Raw genomic sequence first — 17,480 nt, forward strand, 5'->3', positions numbered from 1 at the left:
AAGCTAAATATGATTGACAAAAATTGCTCAATCATTTGCCCTTGACATTGGGGAAACAGAATTAGTGTAAGCCACCTGCAGTAGGAAAACCGTTGCAGTTATGTTTGTAATTATTGCCCAGGGATTTTTGTAATTTTAACTTATCTGCAGAACTGAAAACTAAGATGTTTTCCTGTGGGACAAAATTGCAAATGACACAGAGCCAACCCACTATACAAGTTGACTATAAATTGCAAGAGACTGCAAAATATCAAGTTTTCAGTCAACTTACTCAGAGATCAGTAGGCCCAATAACTAGTATCCAGAAGAGTTAAGTTTTATTTTATTAAGTGTATATCCTGTAACCATGAAAGCTCTTCAAATATATGAACAGACAGGAGCTAATGCATCTGTAGCCAATGAATATGCTGTGGTTAAAAGGCAGTCAGATGGAATAAGCATCTTGCTAACTGTGCTTCTGTCTTTAATGGTGGTGCTTATAGTTATAGGTAACAGTGTTGTTATATTGGCTTTCATTGTGGACAGGAGACTCAGAACTCGCAGTAACTTCTTTCTCCTAAACCTGTCCATTTGTGATTTTTTAGTAGGTAAGTGTTGTTAACTTCTTGTTTTAATAGAGCAATGTTTGTTTTAATAGAGCATGTTCAATGTTCTACTTTTGGGGGCCTATTTATTATGCTGTGTGAAAAGAAATTTACCAGAAATGGTTTAAAATGCTGTGTAAAACAATGGCGAGTTTCCCTCCATGAACGCCATATTTTACACCATTTTTTTTATGCAAGTTCAGGTGGAAAAAAGAACGATGCTGGTTTTTATGCGGCCAAGGCAGGTGATGTGTGGTAAACTTTGTTGCCATTTTAAAAAAACATAATAAATAGACCCTTGGACTAAATAGTTTTCAGAGTAATAAAAATGTTGAGGAAACATATGTCTTTTTCTTTCTTTTTTAAACTTGTCCACTTTAATTACTATAATACTTTACTAGGAGCTGTCTCTATCTCCATGTATATACCATATAAAGTCACAGGGAAATGGATGATTGGAATGCATTTATGCAAACTGTGGATAACAATTGACTACACAATAACAACTGCTTCTGCCTACAGTGTCGTTCTCATCAGTTACGACAGATTTCTTTCTGTCTACAAGGCTGTAAGTATTCTTTCATTTACTGTTACTTACTCTGAACTGATCAGGATAAATTCATCGTGATAAATTATCAGTTATTATACTGTATAATACCTAATTCATATTTAACATTTGTGTCAAATTTACAGCTTTCCTGCTGTCCTTGTACTGCAGCATCCAGTCCTGATATTAGTGAACACGCTTCATAAACTGATGCACATTAGGGGGCAGATTTATCATGCTGTATAAAAAATGGTGACAAAATTTGCCTGTCATTGGCAGGCTTTGCCGTGTAAAAAAATGGCGTAAAATCTGCGTAATTTTTTTACATGTTTTTTTTCTTCCGCTGGAACTTATGTAAAATAACAGCGTAAAATTTGCTGTTCGGGCGGCGAAATTCTCCATTTATTTTACACAGATTTGTATACAGTCTTTTCTTACACAGCATAATAAACAGGCCCCTTGGTGTACTGTAATGTGGGTGGAAAGGTGGAACGTTAGTTCAAATAAACTAATCAATTAAACCTAATGCCACATAATTATAAAAAACGAATGAAAAGATATAAAAAGTAGTGATGAGCAAATGCATTGAATTTAATGGGCCTACAATTTTTTTTACATGCAACTTTTTTTTCCCATTCCAAATGCATTAAAGGCAATATTTATTTTTTCTCACTTCTACAGTGGGGCTTTTAAAGGAACAGTAACACCAAAAAATGAAAATGTTTTAAAGTAATTGAAATATAACGTACTGTTGCTCCGCAATGGTAAAACTCGGGTGTTTGCTTCAGGAACACTACTATAGTTTATATAAATACGCTGCTGTGTAGCCATGGGGGCAGCTATTCAAGCTGGAAAAAAGGAGAAAAGGCACAGGTTACATAGCAGATAACAGATAAGACACTATTGTATTCTACAGGGTTTATCTGTTAGCTGCTATATAACCTGTGCCTTTTCTTCTTTTGAATGGCTGCCCCCATGGCTACACACCAGGGTTTATATAAACTCTAGTAATGGTTCTGAAGCAAACACACAATTTTTACCAGTGCAGGGCAGCAGTACATTATAGTTTAATTTCTTTAAAATATATACATTTTTTGGTGTTACTGTTCCTTTAAGGCGACACATTTTTAATGCACAACAAATTTTCCTTACATGCAACAATTTTTTCTTACAAACTTTTTTCTACGCGTGACTTGTTTTCTCAGACCAAATACATTGAAGTCAATGGGTCCTTTTTCTCAGCTAATTTTTTTTCAAGGTCAATTTTTGACGCAGTTTCACGAAAACATTCGTCACTAGCCAGATGATAAATGTCGCTGTTAATCCATGCCTGGTGAAAAAATTCGCTCATCACTAATAAAAAGATGCCATCTTAAATTAGGGCTTATCTTCCTAAATTGGCAAATCCAGAAGTAACTTATTTTTATTTTTTTATTTTTAAGTATAGCTGAAGCATTTCTCATAATATTACAGTGTTCCATCACAGTTAGAAATAGATGTTAATTAAATACAAACCTATTACTGTATGTGATATGTCTGTTAGCTGGAAGCTTGAAAACGGAACTCTCATTCATGTTTTAATTTAGCATCGGTACTCTAATGGAAGCACTTACAGCCAGCGCTTGTTTTTCAGATCACAATATATAACACTATAATAGAATGACGTAGCTTATACACTGTGTAGACCTTCTCTTTTTAAAATATGCAGTGTGCAAAGTCTTACATGAGAAATATTTTACACCCGTGCCGTGCTTGGTATTGTAAGTTATTGCTCCTGGGATGGGATATCTTATATGAAAAGCTTTTTGTGCAACTGCACCTTTCACTGTCTATGATGTACATGAATGTTTTAGAACTAAGGGAAGAAACCTACTCAGTGTGAAGGTAATTGCAAAGGCAGTCTGGGTCAAGAGTTAAAAAAAAAAATGTCCGTGAAAGAGAACACCGATGTGGTGATGCTTATTTCACCTCAGGTGATTTACCAATACCTCAGAGAACCAGTTGCCATTTAATTATCAGGGACAGAAACGTTAGACCTCTGCTTTAATATTTTCCATTCATCCATTCATGTTAAAACCAGACAGCGCAGGCTAAAGAATGAAAGGCAGAATGCAGCAGGTGTAACCACCTATACAGGTGTCTATACTGTTCTACTATTGCCTCTCAGGCAGACCCATGTGGCTGTCCCTAGACTACACAACCAAATTCTGGGTCATTTTGTACAAAGAAATTGTGATTGTTGGCAGCAAATGACAGAGCTAAGCAGAACTTCTCTTTGCTATTAATATTGAGAGACAGATTTATGAACATTTGATCAAGCAATCCTGCAGGACATTTGAACTTTTTTGCATTAATTAAAAACAAATTCATATCAGTATATATCCTTATCCAAGCCTTTTGCATTCTTTATCCCAGACCAGCCAAACAAATGACTGGTTTAGGATTGCACCAGTCAATACCATAGGAGGCTTTGGACAATAATATCCTTTTTTAAGGAAGTGCAAATATGACATCCTGGGTGATTGTTAGAATCTGATTGATTTAGAATTCATTCTGAATTAATATTTGTATTAAAAACCTCTGCAGATGATTGTAGATTGATCAAAAATGATCATTCATTGTAGTGCTTATGCTTTGTCTGCAACTGTTTTGCACTTAGCAAAGATAGCCCTTGCTTAAAACTGAAACATCCCAGCCTTCAAGTAGCCCTCTAGCTCTTACACTTCTAAGGTACAACAATTGGTTTCAAATAAACTAAAATGTTTTGTTGTATTGTTTTCAATTTGGGTGGAGAATTTGACATCTCTCTGCTTTTTGAGTGTTGCTCCTATTGTCCTACATATTTCTGATTAGTTAAATTACCTAATTTCCCAATTGCAGGTTTTACATCGCTCTCTACAAGATAGACACCGACAGACAGCACTTAATATGATCCTCGTTTGGATACTTTCATTCCTTGTCTATGGACCAGCAGTTCTTCTGTGGGAAATCATTACTGGCACTAGTCATCTCCAAGGGGACAGCTGTCATGCTGGGTTTCTTGATATGTGGTATTTTACTCTTGGTGCATCTACTTTAGATTTCATCATCCCACTTCTCAGTATTTCATTTTTTAATTTAAGAATCTACCTAGAAATTGTAAAACGCAGCACAAAAAGACAACATGGTACAATATCTACTTCTTGTAAAGAAAAAGCAAAGGATATAATGCCCTTTACCATAGCAAACATTAACTCTTCTCAGTTGAGTTCAAACACTCCCCAGAACCCTGAAAGCTGTATCACAAACAATAATAGTAATAAACTTTCCCAGGACAAGAAGGCTGCAAAATCTCTGGCAATTTTGGTTTCTGTTTATTTTCTTTGCTGGACTCCTTATTCCTTCCTTGCTTGTATCCGTGCTGTCTGCCATGGGTATTGTGCTGATTATTTCTCTGTTGAAATTACAGTTTGGTTTATATGGACTAATTCAGCAATTAACCCCATCCTTTACCCTGTGTGTCACAAAAGTTTCAGAAAGGCTTTTAAATTGCTATTAGAACGGTTTATGAAATTCTTCTTAATTTAACAGTTTGTAAACATTTTGGGCCGATTGACTAAAGGACGAAAAAAAGAGTGATATTTATAGCATGCGTTAAAAATATAATCGCTTCTTATATTTTGAGATTTAACGATCGATTCACTAAAAGGACACTTGTCAGAATTAAGAAGCGATGTTATTGTAGTTATTTATCTGGCGATTACATATTTTTAAGTGATATTTTAAAGCATGCAATATATTTATGTGTTATTTCGTACGCGATATTAGCGCACGCTATTACGCACGTAACTGTTACTTTCTGAAAACGACTGTTCTGAAAATTACCATTTCCCTGAAAACTGGAGGATGCATCACTCTAGGGCAATCACATACTTGAAAAAATCTGACTGCAAACTCCATCTTGTCACCACAGCCAATCACCAGCTGCAGTTTTGTTTAGTAACGCCTACTCCTGGGAGGCGTTAAGTTTCACAGTAATTGTCACCACATTTTATGCTTTTAACGCTTTAACTATGTCTGTGAATCAAGCGTTAGTATTATTTCTATTCGATAATTACCTCAATGCGATGGAAATAACGCTTTGCGATAATCAGGATTTTTGCGCATATGAGTAGTAACGCATGCAAAATGACTTTGATGAATCGGTACCTAATTATCGAACACTTTTTAACGCATAAAACTATGCATTAAGCATTAATGGCCTTTAGTGAATCAGCCCCTTTATCTCTTAGATAATTCATTTTCAGAATGTTTCTCTTTAAGGAGTTATATTGTGTGAAAAACAAGAATGTGCCAGTGCATTATACACTTTTAAATATAGAAATCTATGTGCTTAAAAAGTATATATTAGGGTATATTATAAAAAAACGAATACCTCAATCTTCATTTACTTTGGAATTTTTATTCAATTGCAAACACGGGTTCCAAATGGCATTGACAGCTTTTAGATGGCATCATTTGGTATTAGAGTTTTTCATGTTTTTTACAATGAATACATTCCAAAAAATTGTGCTTTTAAAGTAATTATTTAAATAGACAATTGTTTGTGCTAAAAAATTTGATTTGAGGAAAAAAAATACAAACATTAATAAATCCAGCTCTATGTCGTCTTTAAGCCTTTAACAAACATTATTGGGAGGAAAGGTTATCATTTTAATGTGAGGAAAAGCCTTGTATTAATCTACTGCTACTGTTCTGCTTAAACATAATTATGAAGTGAAAGACATAAAAATATATTTGTTTGAATGTTTTCATTATATTGTGTATGTTTGAGTTGTCTAAATATATAACAACAATAATAATAAAAAAGAAAATTGAAATACTGCTTGTAAAAATGTCGCAGTATCCCTCTCGGTGCAGTCCTCAACAGACTGTCTGCTGGAAGGAAGCAGACCCTGCATTTGTGTGGGGGGAGTGGCATTTTCTGTTTCCTCTGTAGTTGTATTGAAATCCCACCTCCCCCAGCAGATCGCCTAACTAAGAGCTAGCGGGGAGGGCAGGAGGGCAGGTAGTGGGCCCCTCCATGGGTTTTTTTTGTGGGGGCCTAGTGACAATTAGTTACATCGCTGCATGCATTCTTGTCTTGCCTTAAAGTAATATTTTCATTCAATTTTTTCAGGATTTCCTATTTTAGTATTTGCTAACTCATCCCCTTTGTCCTTATAAAAATATAGAATAAATAATTTTAATGAATCAGTCCATGTTGGACTGGTCAGACCAGGGCTCACTTTGGCATACAGATGCAGCCAGCATGTTTTCATATTTTGTCTCACCATGTCCAGACACCATTTTTCAAGTGTTAAATCCTGCCTCTAGATGGTGCTAGAGTGCAAAGACTTGCCTGCAAAACACAATTGAAAAACACCATACATCATGTTATACCTGGTAGCAAATATTGGTATTTTTTTCCCTGAGGTAACTGGAAGAGACATAACACGGCAACAAGGTAAAGAAACTTGGCTGCATCTGTTTGTGGCCAGCTTATGATGGCTTTTTATTAGTCTAGCATAAAGTATTCTAATGTCTTTATACATTAATATGGGCAAATGCAGAGGATCTTTTTTTCATTTTGGCTGAACTCTGTAGTCAGACTGTCTTTGCATCTTGGCTTTATAATTTAAACACTTTTAGTGGTGAGCACACCTTTCCTTTTGCTGTTAGTTAGATCGGCAAGTCTCATATTCAGTCATGTAAAAGTTTAACATCTGCTACAGTGCAGTATAACAATGGAAATAACAGAAATCCATGATTACATGAAAATGCATAGAAGTATATTTTTGTATCTTCAGTGTATTACAGTATGTCTGCAGTATGTTGCAGATATGAGTCCCAGTGATATTGGTGACAGTTTGTCAGAATTACTTAAAGAGGGTAATTAGAGCCAATAGTGGTCACTATGGACTTTAAAGTAAAACGCTTTAGTGATGAGTGAAATTTTTTGCCAGGTTTCTCTGAAAAAAAATGCCCATAGATTCCAAAAAAAGAGAAGGTTGCAAAAAAACAACCATAGACTCCAGTGGCCACAAAAAAGTTGTAAAAAGTACCGAAAAAGTATGCAAAAAAAAAAGCTGCAAAAAAAATTTTGTTAGCCAATTTTTTGGCAAAGCAAAACTAGACAGATTTTCTCATTACTATGTTGTCTAATGAAAGAAAATGTAATTTTCATTAACACTATGCATTCATTAGCGATATTGCAAAAGTCAGCTCTCCTTCAGCCAAGACTTTGCATACATCGTGTTTTTGCTGCTTTTTTTCTAGAGGCAGAACCAACAGTGCAGAAGACAGCAAGAGAGATAATTTTTTAATTCACAATTGCATTTACAAATAGCTTTTAAACCACTGGAAGATGTTTAATGAATTTATATCGGAAAGTTACTTCGACTTGACCCTTGTCTATTTGGTTAAGTTACACCGTGGTGAATGGATGACGCTTTGATTGATGATCATCTACTTTTTCTTGGCTCTGTATTCATTGTCGCTGCATATTTAAAATACAGTGTTATGCTTCCTGCACAATGACATTTAAATAGAATGCTTAATTGCATATATGAAGTGATCCTATTAATTTAGATTTCATTACATTATATATATCTTGATCTTTGAGTGCTAGGAACCATAATTGAACTAACAGGGGTACAATCAGGCAGTGTTTGCCTAGTGCCACTGTCAACTACAACTACAACTATAGCTTACTATGCGTGTGCTAGCTTGTGACTAACGCCTTTGCATATCCCACAAATGCCACAGGGGTTCTTATAAAAGGTTTTGCTATGAGAAAAGCCACTGAAAGTTGATAAAACCACATTTAATGTTTCAGAATCAATTGAACTTATTTATTTTGCTGAGAGCACTGCATCAAACAGCAAATATATACAGTAGTATTCTATAAAACCCATGTATGCAGGATAGTTCCCCCGCTCTCTATTCATTCCTATGGGATTTTTAAAAGCCTATTTATGGGTGTATTGGTTTACATTTAAACCAATAAAAGTCAATAGGTAAATTGTGATTGGCTGTTAGTGGCCCATCCCACTTTTCCTATTTTTAAACTGCAGTCCCCCAGTGACCACCTTGGCAAAGTTTGGGGACTTAGGCATAAAAATTGTGGGACTGACAGAGTTATAATCACAGGAGTTAGTGGGGGCTCTATAAGTGGAGTTATAATCACAGGAGTTACAAACTAAGGGAGTTAAAACAAGGTAAAAAAAAAAAAAAAAAAAAAATTTTTTTGTTTATTTAATAGCCTTTTTTCACCAATTTTTGTTTAACTGTTTCTGTAACTGGGAGAATGAGTGGCAGCAACATTGAAGGTATGACACAGTGCACAGCCTGCCGCATGTATGCAGTTGTGGAACAACAGTTCCAAAGTGCATACCTCTGTTGTGGATGTGAGCGAGTTGCCACTTTAGAGGCTCGCGTTAGAGCACTAGAGGAACAAGTTGCAACACTGCGTTCTATTGACAATCTTGAAAGAAGTCTCTTGCTAACTGAACAAGAACTAGCGGGGTCAGATAGTATGGGGGGAGGGGAGCAAGGAAAGGATGATAGGGCAGTAAGCTGGGTGACAGTTAGAAAATCGAGTGTGGGGAAAAGAAAAAGGGAGGCTGCTCCAGGGTTTGCGCATCCCAACAGATTTGCCAGATTGTGTGAAGAAGATGGGAGTGTGAACTCTGGACTGGCGGTTCTAGATGAGGCTGATCTCTCTAACAGCCGGGAGACCAGTTTCTCTAGTAGTGGTGGGGAGGAGAGCAGAGCTAGGCCTAAACAGATGGTGGTTATAGGGGATTCAATCATTAGGAAAGTGGACAGGGTAATCTGTCGAGCGGATCGCTTCAACCGGACAGTTTGCTGTCTTCCTGGTGCCAGGGTTCGGCATGTGGTTGATCGGGTCGACACATTATTGGGAGGGGCTGGGCATGACCCGGCTGTCTTGGTACATATCGGTACTAACGACAAAATGAACGGTAGGTGGGGGACCTTAAAGAGTGAGTTCAGGGATCTAGGCTCTAAAATTAAGCAAAGGTCCTCCAATGTAATTTTTTCGGAAATTTTGCCGGTGCCGCGTGCTAGTTTAGGGAGACAGCGGGAGCTTAGGGAGCTAAATGCGTGGCTAAAGTCTTGGTGTAGGAAGGAAGGGTTTGGGTTCCTAGAGCACTGGGCTGACTTTTCTTTGGGGTACAATCTATACAGCCCTGACGGATTGCACCTCAATGGAAGGGGGTCTACTGTGCTAGGGGAGAGAATGGTTAAGAGGCTGGAGGAGTGTTTAAACTAGACAAGGGGGGGGTTGGTAAGCTAGATTCTTATGGGAGAGCTAGTGTAGATGGGGCAGTGGGACCAGTAAAGGGTTGTGGGGGAGGAGTGAGGGGGGCATATAGTTTATCAGATAAGGAGCTTCCATTGTTACAAGGGAAACAGACTAATTTCACCTTAGCTCTAACTGTCCTTTAGCTAATGTAAGCTGTAGAGGAAGAAGTAGTAATCTCCGCTGCATGCTGGCTAATGCGCGTAGCTTGTCGGGAAAAATAGGGGAGCTGCAGGCTATTGCATGTATTGAAAATTATGACTTAATTGGTATCACTGAGACCTGGTGGGATGAAAAATGCGACTGGGCAGTGAATTTAAATGGGTATATGCTTTTTAGGAGGGACAGAGGGATTAAAAAGGGTGGAGGGGTTTGTCTTTATGTAAAGTCAGATTTAAAGCCATGTAATAAAGACATTACCAATGAAAACGTTGAATCTCTTTGGGTAGAAATTTCAGTAGGGCTGAAGGTCACAAAGAAAATGATCATTGGTGTATGCTATAAACCACCCCGTATAGATGAGGGGGATGAGGCCCAGCTACTTTTGCAAATGGAGGAGGCTTCAAAAATTGGGTCAAGTTGTTATTATGGGGGACTTTAATTATCCGGACATTGACTGGAGTAATGGGGTGGCTAAGTCAGAAAAAGCTAGTAGGTTTGTAAATATGCTAAATGACAACTTTTTATTTCAGGTGGTTCAAGAACCTACTCGGAATGAGTCTATTTTGGACCTGGTAATATCTAATAATACTGAACTTATCTCTAACATTTGTGTGGGTGAGCATTTGGGGAACAGTGATCACAACATGGTCTCCTTTGAGATAATGCTACAGAGACAGCTCTATAAGGGAGTAACTAAAACGCTCAATTTTAGACGTGCAGACTTTGCCAGTTTAAGGGCATCTCTGCAATGTGTCAACTGGGAAAGGCTTTTCATGGGGTTAGACACAGAAGGAAAATGGAACATCTTTAAAACATTGCTTTGCAGGTATACACAACAGTATATTCCCCTTGTAAGCAAGGAGAGGCATCGCAAAGCAAAACCCTTATGGCTGAATAAAAGAGTTAAGGTCGAGGTTGGTAATAAAAAACGTGCTTTTAAAGCATTCAAGTTAGCTGGGACAGCGGAAACTTTCATCAGGTACAAGGAAGCAAATAAAGCATGCAAAAAAGCTATCAGGCAAGCTAAAATAGAGATGGAAAGGGATATTGCAGCTAGGAGTAAAAAGAATCCAAAATTATTTTTTAATTATGTGAATAGTAAAAAAATGAAGCAAGAAGGGGTGGGAACTTTATTATCACGGGGAGGTACGTTGGTTGATGAGAACGGGGAAAAAGCTGAAATTTTGAACTCTTATTTTTCATCTGTCTATACATCTGAGGAGCCAGATAATGAAGGCTTCCCTTTTAATATGCCCAGTTCTAGTAATTTAGCTACTGGCGCATGGGTCACTCAGGAGGAAATTCAAAAGAGACTTGAACATGTAAAGGTAAACAAAGGTCCAGGACCGGATGGGATTCATCCCAGGGTATTAAATGAGCTGAGCGCTGTGATTGCCAAGCCTCTTCACATAATTTTTCAGGATTCGTTGAGGTTTGGCATGGTGCCGAGAGACTGGCGGATTGCTAATGTGGTGCCGTTATTTAAAAAGGGATCTCGTTCTCAGCCTGAAAACTATAGGCCTGTTAGTCTGACATCAGTAGTAGGAAAGCTTCTGGAAGGGGTAATAAGGGATAGGATAGTTGAATACATTGCAGTTCACAATACTATTAGTTTGTGCCAGCATGGTTTTATGCGTAACAGATCTTGCCAGACTAATTTAGTTGCCTTTTATGAGGAGGTGAGCAGGAACCTTGATGCTGGAATGGCAGTTGATGTAATCTACTTAGATTTTGCTAAAGCGTTTGATACAGTACCGCACAGAAGGTTAATGATCAAATTGAGGAATATTGGCCTAGAACATAATATTTGTAATTGGATAGAAAACTGGCTGAAGGATAGAGTACAAAGAGTGGTGGTAAATGGAACATTTTCTAATTGGGCCAGTGTGGTTAGTGGAGTACCGCAGGGGTCAGTCCTTGGTCCTTTGCTTTTTAACTTGTTTATTAATGACCTGGAGGTGGGCATAGAGAGTACTGTTTCTATTTTTGCTGATGACACTAAATTGTGCAAAACTATAAGTTCCATGCAGGATGCTGCCGCTTTGCAGAGCGATTTGACAAAATTGGAAAACTGGGCAGCAAACTGGAAAATGAGGTTCAATGTTGACAAGTGCAAAGTTATGCACTTTGGTAGGAATAATATAAACGCAAACTATCTACTGAATGGTAGTGTGTTGGGGGCATCCTTAATGGAGAAGGATCTAGGGGTTTTTGTAGATCACAAGTTGTCTAATTCCAGGCAGTGTCATTCTGTGGCTACTACAGCAAATAAAGTGCTGTCTTGTATAAAAAAGGGCATTGACTCAAGGGATGAGAACATATTTTTGCCGCTTTATAGGTCCCTGGTAAGGCCTCACCTTGAGTATGCAGTGCAGTTTTGGGCTCCAGTCCTTAAGAAGGATATTAATGAGCTGGAGAGAGTGCAGAGACGTGCAACTAAACTGGTAAAGGGGATGGAAGATTTAAGCTATGAGGTTAGACTGTCGAGGTTGGGGTTGTTTTCTCTGGAAAAGAGGCGCTTGCGAGGGGACATGATTACTCTGTACAAGTACATTAGAGGGGATTATAGGCAGTTGGGGGATGTTCTTTTTTCCCATAAAAACAATCAGCGCACCAGAGGTCACCCCTATAGATTAGAGGAACAGAGCTTCCATTTGAAGCAGCGTAGGTGGTTTTTCACGGTGAGGGCAGTGAGGCTGTGGAATGCCCTTCCTAGTGATGTGGTAATGGCAGACTCTGTTAATGCCTTTAAGAGGGGCCTGGATGAGTTTTTGAACAAGCAGAATATCCAAGGCTATTGTGATACTAATATCTACAGTTAGTATTACTGGTTGTATATATATAGTTTATGTATGTGAGTGTATAGATTGGTTAGTATAGGTTGTGTGCTGGGTTTACTCGGATGGGTTGAACTTGATGGACAATGGTCTTTTTTCAACCCTATGTAACTATGTAACTATATGTAACATTTTACACTTCACCATTGACTTTTGACTTTTTCAAGCTTTGAATGGCAAATACCCAGTGACTAACTTTGCAAAGTTTAAGAACCTCGGAATCAATACTTAAATAATGGCATCAGTTTAAATATAAACCAATGTGGGCTGAAATGGATTTACTAAGCGCTGGCAAACTTTCTTTCTCTTTGTGTATAATTAATGGCTTTTTATCGTTTATAGCAGCTGGTCAACTCCAGATTGTGGGTTAGACCGAGCGCTGGCACAATAGTGTGTTTCTAGCAGCTGGTCAACACTACAGCGTGGGTTAGACCGAGCGCTGGCGATTTCTTTCTGTGTTTTGTGAAATGGATTGGCTGTTGGTGGCTTCGCCCACTGCAGTCCCCTAGTGACCAACTGCAAAAAGTTTGGGGACCCTGGTATTAATACTGTGAGAATGACAGCAGGTTGAATTTCCCCATTGACAGTCAATAGGTAAAATCTGATTGGGTTTTGGTGGCTCCGCCCAAAAAAACTTGAATATTCAGTGACTGACTGTGGTTTGGAAGATGGAAACCCTGGCATCAAACCAATTAAATTCAATAGGTGAAATCTGATTGGCTGTTGGTGGCTCCACCTACTCTTCAAAACTAAAACTGCAGTCCACTAGTGACCAACTGCGAAAAGTTTGGGGACCCTGGTGTTAATACTGTGAGAATGGCAGCAGGTTGAATTTCCCCATTGACAGTCAATAGGTAAAATCTGATTGGCTTTTGGTGGCTCCGCCCAAAAAAACTTGAATATTCAGTGACTGACTGTGGTTTGGAAGATGGAAACCCTGGCATCAAACCAATTAAATTCAATAGGTGAAATCTGATTGGCTGTTGGTGGCTCCACCTACTCTTCAAAACTAAAACTGCAGTCCCCTAGTGACCAACTGCGAAAAGTTTGGGGACCCTGGTGTTAATGCTGTGAGTATGTGAGGAATTTCCCCACTGACAGTCAATAGATCTGATTGGCTGTTGGTGGCCCGCCCACTTTTTCTAACCTTAAACAGCAGTTACCTGGTGCCTAACTCTTCAAAATTTGGGTACCCTGGTGTTATTACTGTGAGAATGGTAGCAGGTTAAATTTCTGCCAAGTCAATAGGTAAAATCTGATTGGCTGTTCACAATTTCGCCCCCTTTTGGGCATCCAACAATCATCATATTTTTATTCAGGCTGACTCCATGACTATGTGATTCAAGTTTGGGGAGTGTAGCCTTAAAGCTGTAAGATTGGCAGCTGTTTCAATTATCCCCTTAAAGTCAATGGGTGAAATTTGATTGGCTGTTGTTGGCCTTTCCCAGATTGACCCCATGATTATGTTATTCAAGTTTGGGGGGTGTAGCTTCAAAGCTGTAAGCGTGGCAGCAGTTTGAAAATCTTCCCTGTCAATGGGAAATTTGGGGAGTTCAGAGCGGTGCCACAAAAAGACGGGGGGCGGGATCGCTTAGAAAAGCACAAGCAACCTGCTCCGCTATAGGGCGAAGAAGTGTGGAGAGTTTGGGTGTTGTACCCCTAAAACTGTAGGAGGAGTAGCGTTTAGAAAATGGGGGGCGCTAAGAAGAAGAAAAATCAGAAGAACAGAATGTTGGGTTTTTCAAATTTTCGCGATAGGAATTAATAGAGAGTGGGTGTACATTACTGTGGTGAGCTCTAATCTTATGCTTTGATAAATCTGCCCCAAGTCAGTACATTTTGTTTATACTTCTACATCTGACAGTTAAAGTATTTCAATAAGAAAAAAAAATCCTTCAGGCACCATCAGATTTAATCATGTAGGATGCAGCATGCAGTGTCCCCTTCCAACAGGATGGCAAATATCTTATTCTTTTTGGCTGATATAAAAGTTATTCAGTACAATCAGCGTGCAATCCATTGCTGTTGAAACTATAGAAATGCTATGTGCAATTCTGAAGGCTAAATAGGGCTGTATAGGCTGTAAGTTGTAACTGTTAGTAAAGCTGAAGACAACATTCTGTATATGAGATGGGGGGGGGACTAAGCTGAGCTTAGGGGCTAAGTTAGGTAACACAGGAGAAGAGTATTATGATATAAATCTAATAATAGAGTAATAGTCAACAACCTCAACCTTTTCCTTGTAGTTGAATTGCTCCATTCTAATTACAAGTGTAGTCACACATCACTGCACTCTTTCTAGCTCACTAATATCCTTCCTAAGGGCTTCAATGCATAATCTAGGTGAAGCCTACCAGGAACCATTAAAAAGACAAATTTATGTTTTCATCCTTTAAATCAAAGCCTTTTTATATATCAGAAAATAAGTTATTAGCAGAAAATGACTGACACTGGCAAAAGTCTCCTACTCACTATAACACCCGAATCCTTCTCAATTAAGGAGACCCCAAACACATTTCAAGCCAAGCTCAAGGTCCAACTGGTCCAACTAGAAAATATTTGATTTTTCACCACTCTACTGTGGGGGAGTTTTGTTACTCTTTATAGAATTGTATATCCTCTGCGTATTCTTTATTATATATACCTTATTGTATAATAACTCTGCCTTTAAGAGATGTTTAAGTTCTTTGAATTCACATGCGCTGGCACAAATTCATGAGTGGTCATTTATGACTGCAAATTCAGGTTGCAAAGTACTAAAAATCCCCACTCGGCTCTTTGGACTCATTTTTGATTTATCAAATATATGTTAATGATGTCTTTAAAGACTTTTTGTGTCTGTCAGTGGGTCTACCAGGATGGCACTGTATTTTTTTAGACACTTGTCTGCCCATTGTCTCCATTTCTGAGAGGTACTGTCACAACTGAGAAAAAACCTCACTCAGCGCCATAAAATTTGTCATTAAAGGACAATGAAATGTTAATATAAATTAAAAGTAAGTCTAAAGGCATTCTTTTTAAGTACTTACTGCACATCTAAATTCCCAGATCCCTGCTTGCTTCTCTGAGATATGGTGCTGGCAGCCTACAGCAGTGTGAAGGCTACAGTGACATCACTGAAATCTCTCTCCCCTTCCTGTAGGTGCCAGCGGCTGCCTTCCTATTCTCTGAGCATGTGTGTAACTTGGTCCTGTCTCCTGTTCTGAGCTACACATGCCCACCAGCCAATCAGAAGCGGATCTGGCAGAGGGGAGGGGGGGAGGGAATGAAACATGTGCAGTATGAAGCAAGGAGGGAAAGGAAGGGAGAATACCTTTTTAGAGATGGCTGCCTGTTCTAAAAAATGTGAAGTAAGTGTGACTGAGTAAATATTTGATTAGGTGAGCCAAAAGTGTGGCGTTTTTACTAAACAATAGGAGGACTATTGGGCAGTATGCTTTTTACATTTTGACTTGCATTTTCCTTTAAAGTACCTAAAATTACTTTCCTGGGCTCTATATTATCTGAGTGACTTCAATATGGACCCCTCTAGAGGTTCCTCGTTCCAAGACCGACCTCTTCTTACCAGCACTAAGGTGGTCCAGAGTTTTGCCAATTAAAAATGGAGGTTTATCAATGCTTTTTCACCACAAATTGCTCCAATTGTCCTCAGGTGATTTCCACCTTTTGTTTGTCTGTAAGGCCAGCATCCTTTGTCTGTTTCTGATATTCCTGCTGCCAATGACAATCTAACTCACATGTCTACACATCACACAAACATCTCAGCAAGAAACACAGCTCTACTCCACAATATTCAGTTAGCATCAGTATTTGGATAGCTATGTCCACCTTAGAGTTTCTTCTCCTGAACTAGTTCCCAATTTGTACTGTTTTCCCATTACTGAGGTTATCAATCATGCTGTCATCCATCTACAACTACCTCCAGAGTTGTGCATCCCTAATGCGTTGCATGTATCCATTAAACTTGTTATAGCTGTTAACCCTACTATAACTAACTAGTTCTTTTCTTGGCAACAGCTACCTGCACTTTTTATTTTGGATGGACATTAAGATTATGAGGTTAAAAAGATTTTTAGATTTCTAGGGGCTCTTTTTAGTATCTAATCCACTTGATCAGTGTTCCTGGGTCAAAAATTCCATGCCCCTCAAATTCCACTGGAAAATCCTGACTGCCTGGTTCTCTGCCTGTTCCTTAGGGGCTGATTTACTAATCCATGAATCCGAATCCCAAATGGGAAAAAATCAGATTGGAAACAAACATTTTGCGACTTTTTCGTATTTTTTGCGATTTTTTCGTCAGCGACGCAACTTTTTCGTAAATTGTTGCGACTTTTTCGTAGCCATTACAACTTGCGCGAATTGTTGCGACTTTTTCGTAGCCGTTACGACTTGCTCGTATATTGTCGCAACTTTTTCGTATTGAGCGCTCGCAAACGGCGGGCAAACCTTTTCAACTTGGCAGTATGATTTTGGAAGCCTTCCATAGACACAATGGCACTTCTGAGCTCAACCCGGCCCAAGGAAGTCTCCCATAGGGCTCAATGGCAACTCTGGATTGCAGCTCCACCGGCCCAAGGAAAGTCTCCCATAGATCAATGGCAACTCTGCAAGGCTCCAACCTGGCCGAAAGCCTCCCAAGGGCTCAATGCCACTCTGCAAGCTCCAACCCGGCCAAGGAAAAGTCTCCCCATAGGGCTCAATGGCACTCTGCAGCTCCAAACCCGGCCCAAGGTAAGTCTCCCATAGGGTCTCAAATGGCAACTCCTGCAGCTCCAACCCGGCCCAAGGAAAGTCTCCCATACGGGCTCAATGGCACTCTGCAGCCTCCAACCTGGCCCCAAGCAAAGTCTGTACTGAAGTTGACATAATCGCAACTTTCAATACTCGGCCATATGTAACGGCTACGAAAAAGTCGCGACAATTTGCGCAAGTCGTAACGGCGACGAAAAAAATCGCAAAATACCGATCATTACGAAAAAAACGCATTCGGACGCTTTTCGGACGTT

General features: G+C 39.0%; 1 protein-coding gene across 1 annotated transcript; it reads left to right on the forward strand.

Annotated features, from left to right (window-relative positions):
- Positions 1 to 346: 346 nt before the first annotated feature.
- Positions 347 to 4,698, forward strand: hrh4.f1 (histamine receptor H4 gene f1). Its single transcript, XM_004915655.2, has 3 exons — positions 347 to 587; positions 986 to 1,152; positions 4,012 to 4,698. Exons 1-3 carry the CDS (start codon positions 347 to 349, stop codon positions 4,696 to 4,698), a joined length of 1,095 nt encoding a protein of 364 aa, XP_004915712.2.
- The last annotated feature ends 12,782 nt before the right edge of the window (positions 4,699 to 17,480 follow it).

Source organism: Xenopus tropicalis, chromosome 6, assembly GCF_000004195.4.
Source record: "Xenopus tropicalis strain Nigerian chromosome 6, UCB_Xtro_10.0, whole genome shotgun sequence".
Classification (NCBI taxonomy): Eukaryota; Metazoa; Chordata; class Amphibia; order Anura; family Pipidae; genus Xenopus; species Xenopus tropicalis.

What these genes read in the sequence shown, in the direction of transcription:
- hrh4.f1 (XM_004915655.2), top strand. Translation starts at nt 347, where the DNA reads ATGAAAGCTCTTCAAATATATGAACAGACAGGAGCTAATGCATCTGTA. An exon ending in CATTTGTGATTTTTTAGTAG is followed by an intron (nt 588 to 985) that starts GTAAGTGTTGTT and finishes ATACTTTACTAG; the next exon opens with GAGCTGTCTCTATCTCCATG. An exon ending in TTCTTTCTGTCTACAAGGCT is followed by an intron (nt 1,153 to 4,011) that starts GTAAGTATTCTT and finishes TCCCAATTGCAG; the next exon opens with GTTTTACATCGCTCTCTACA.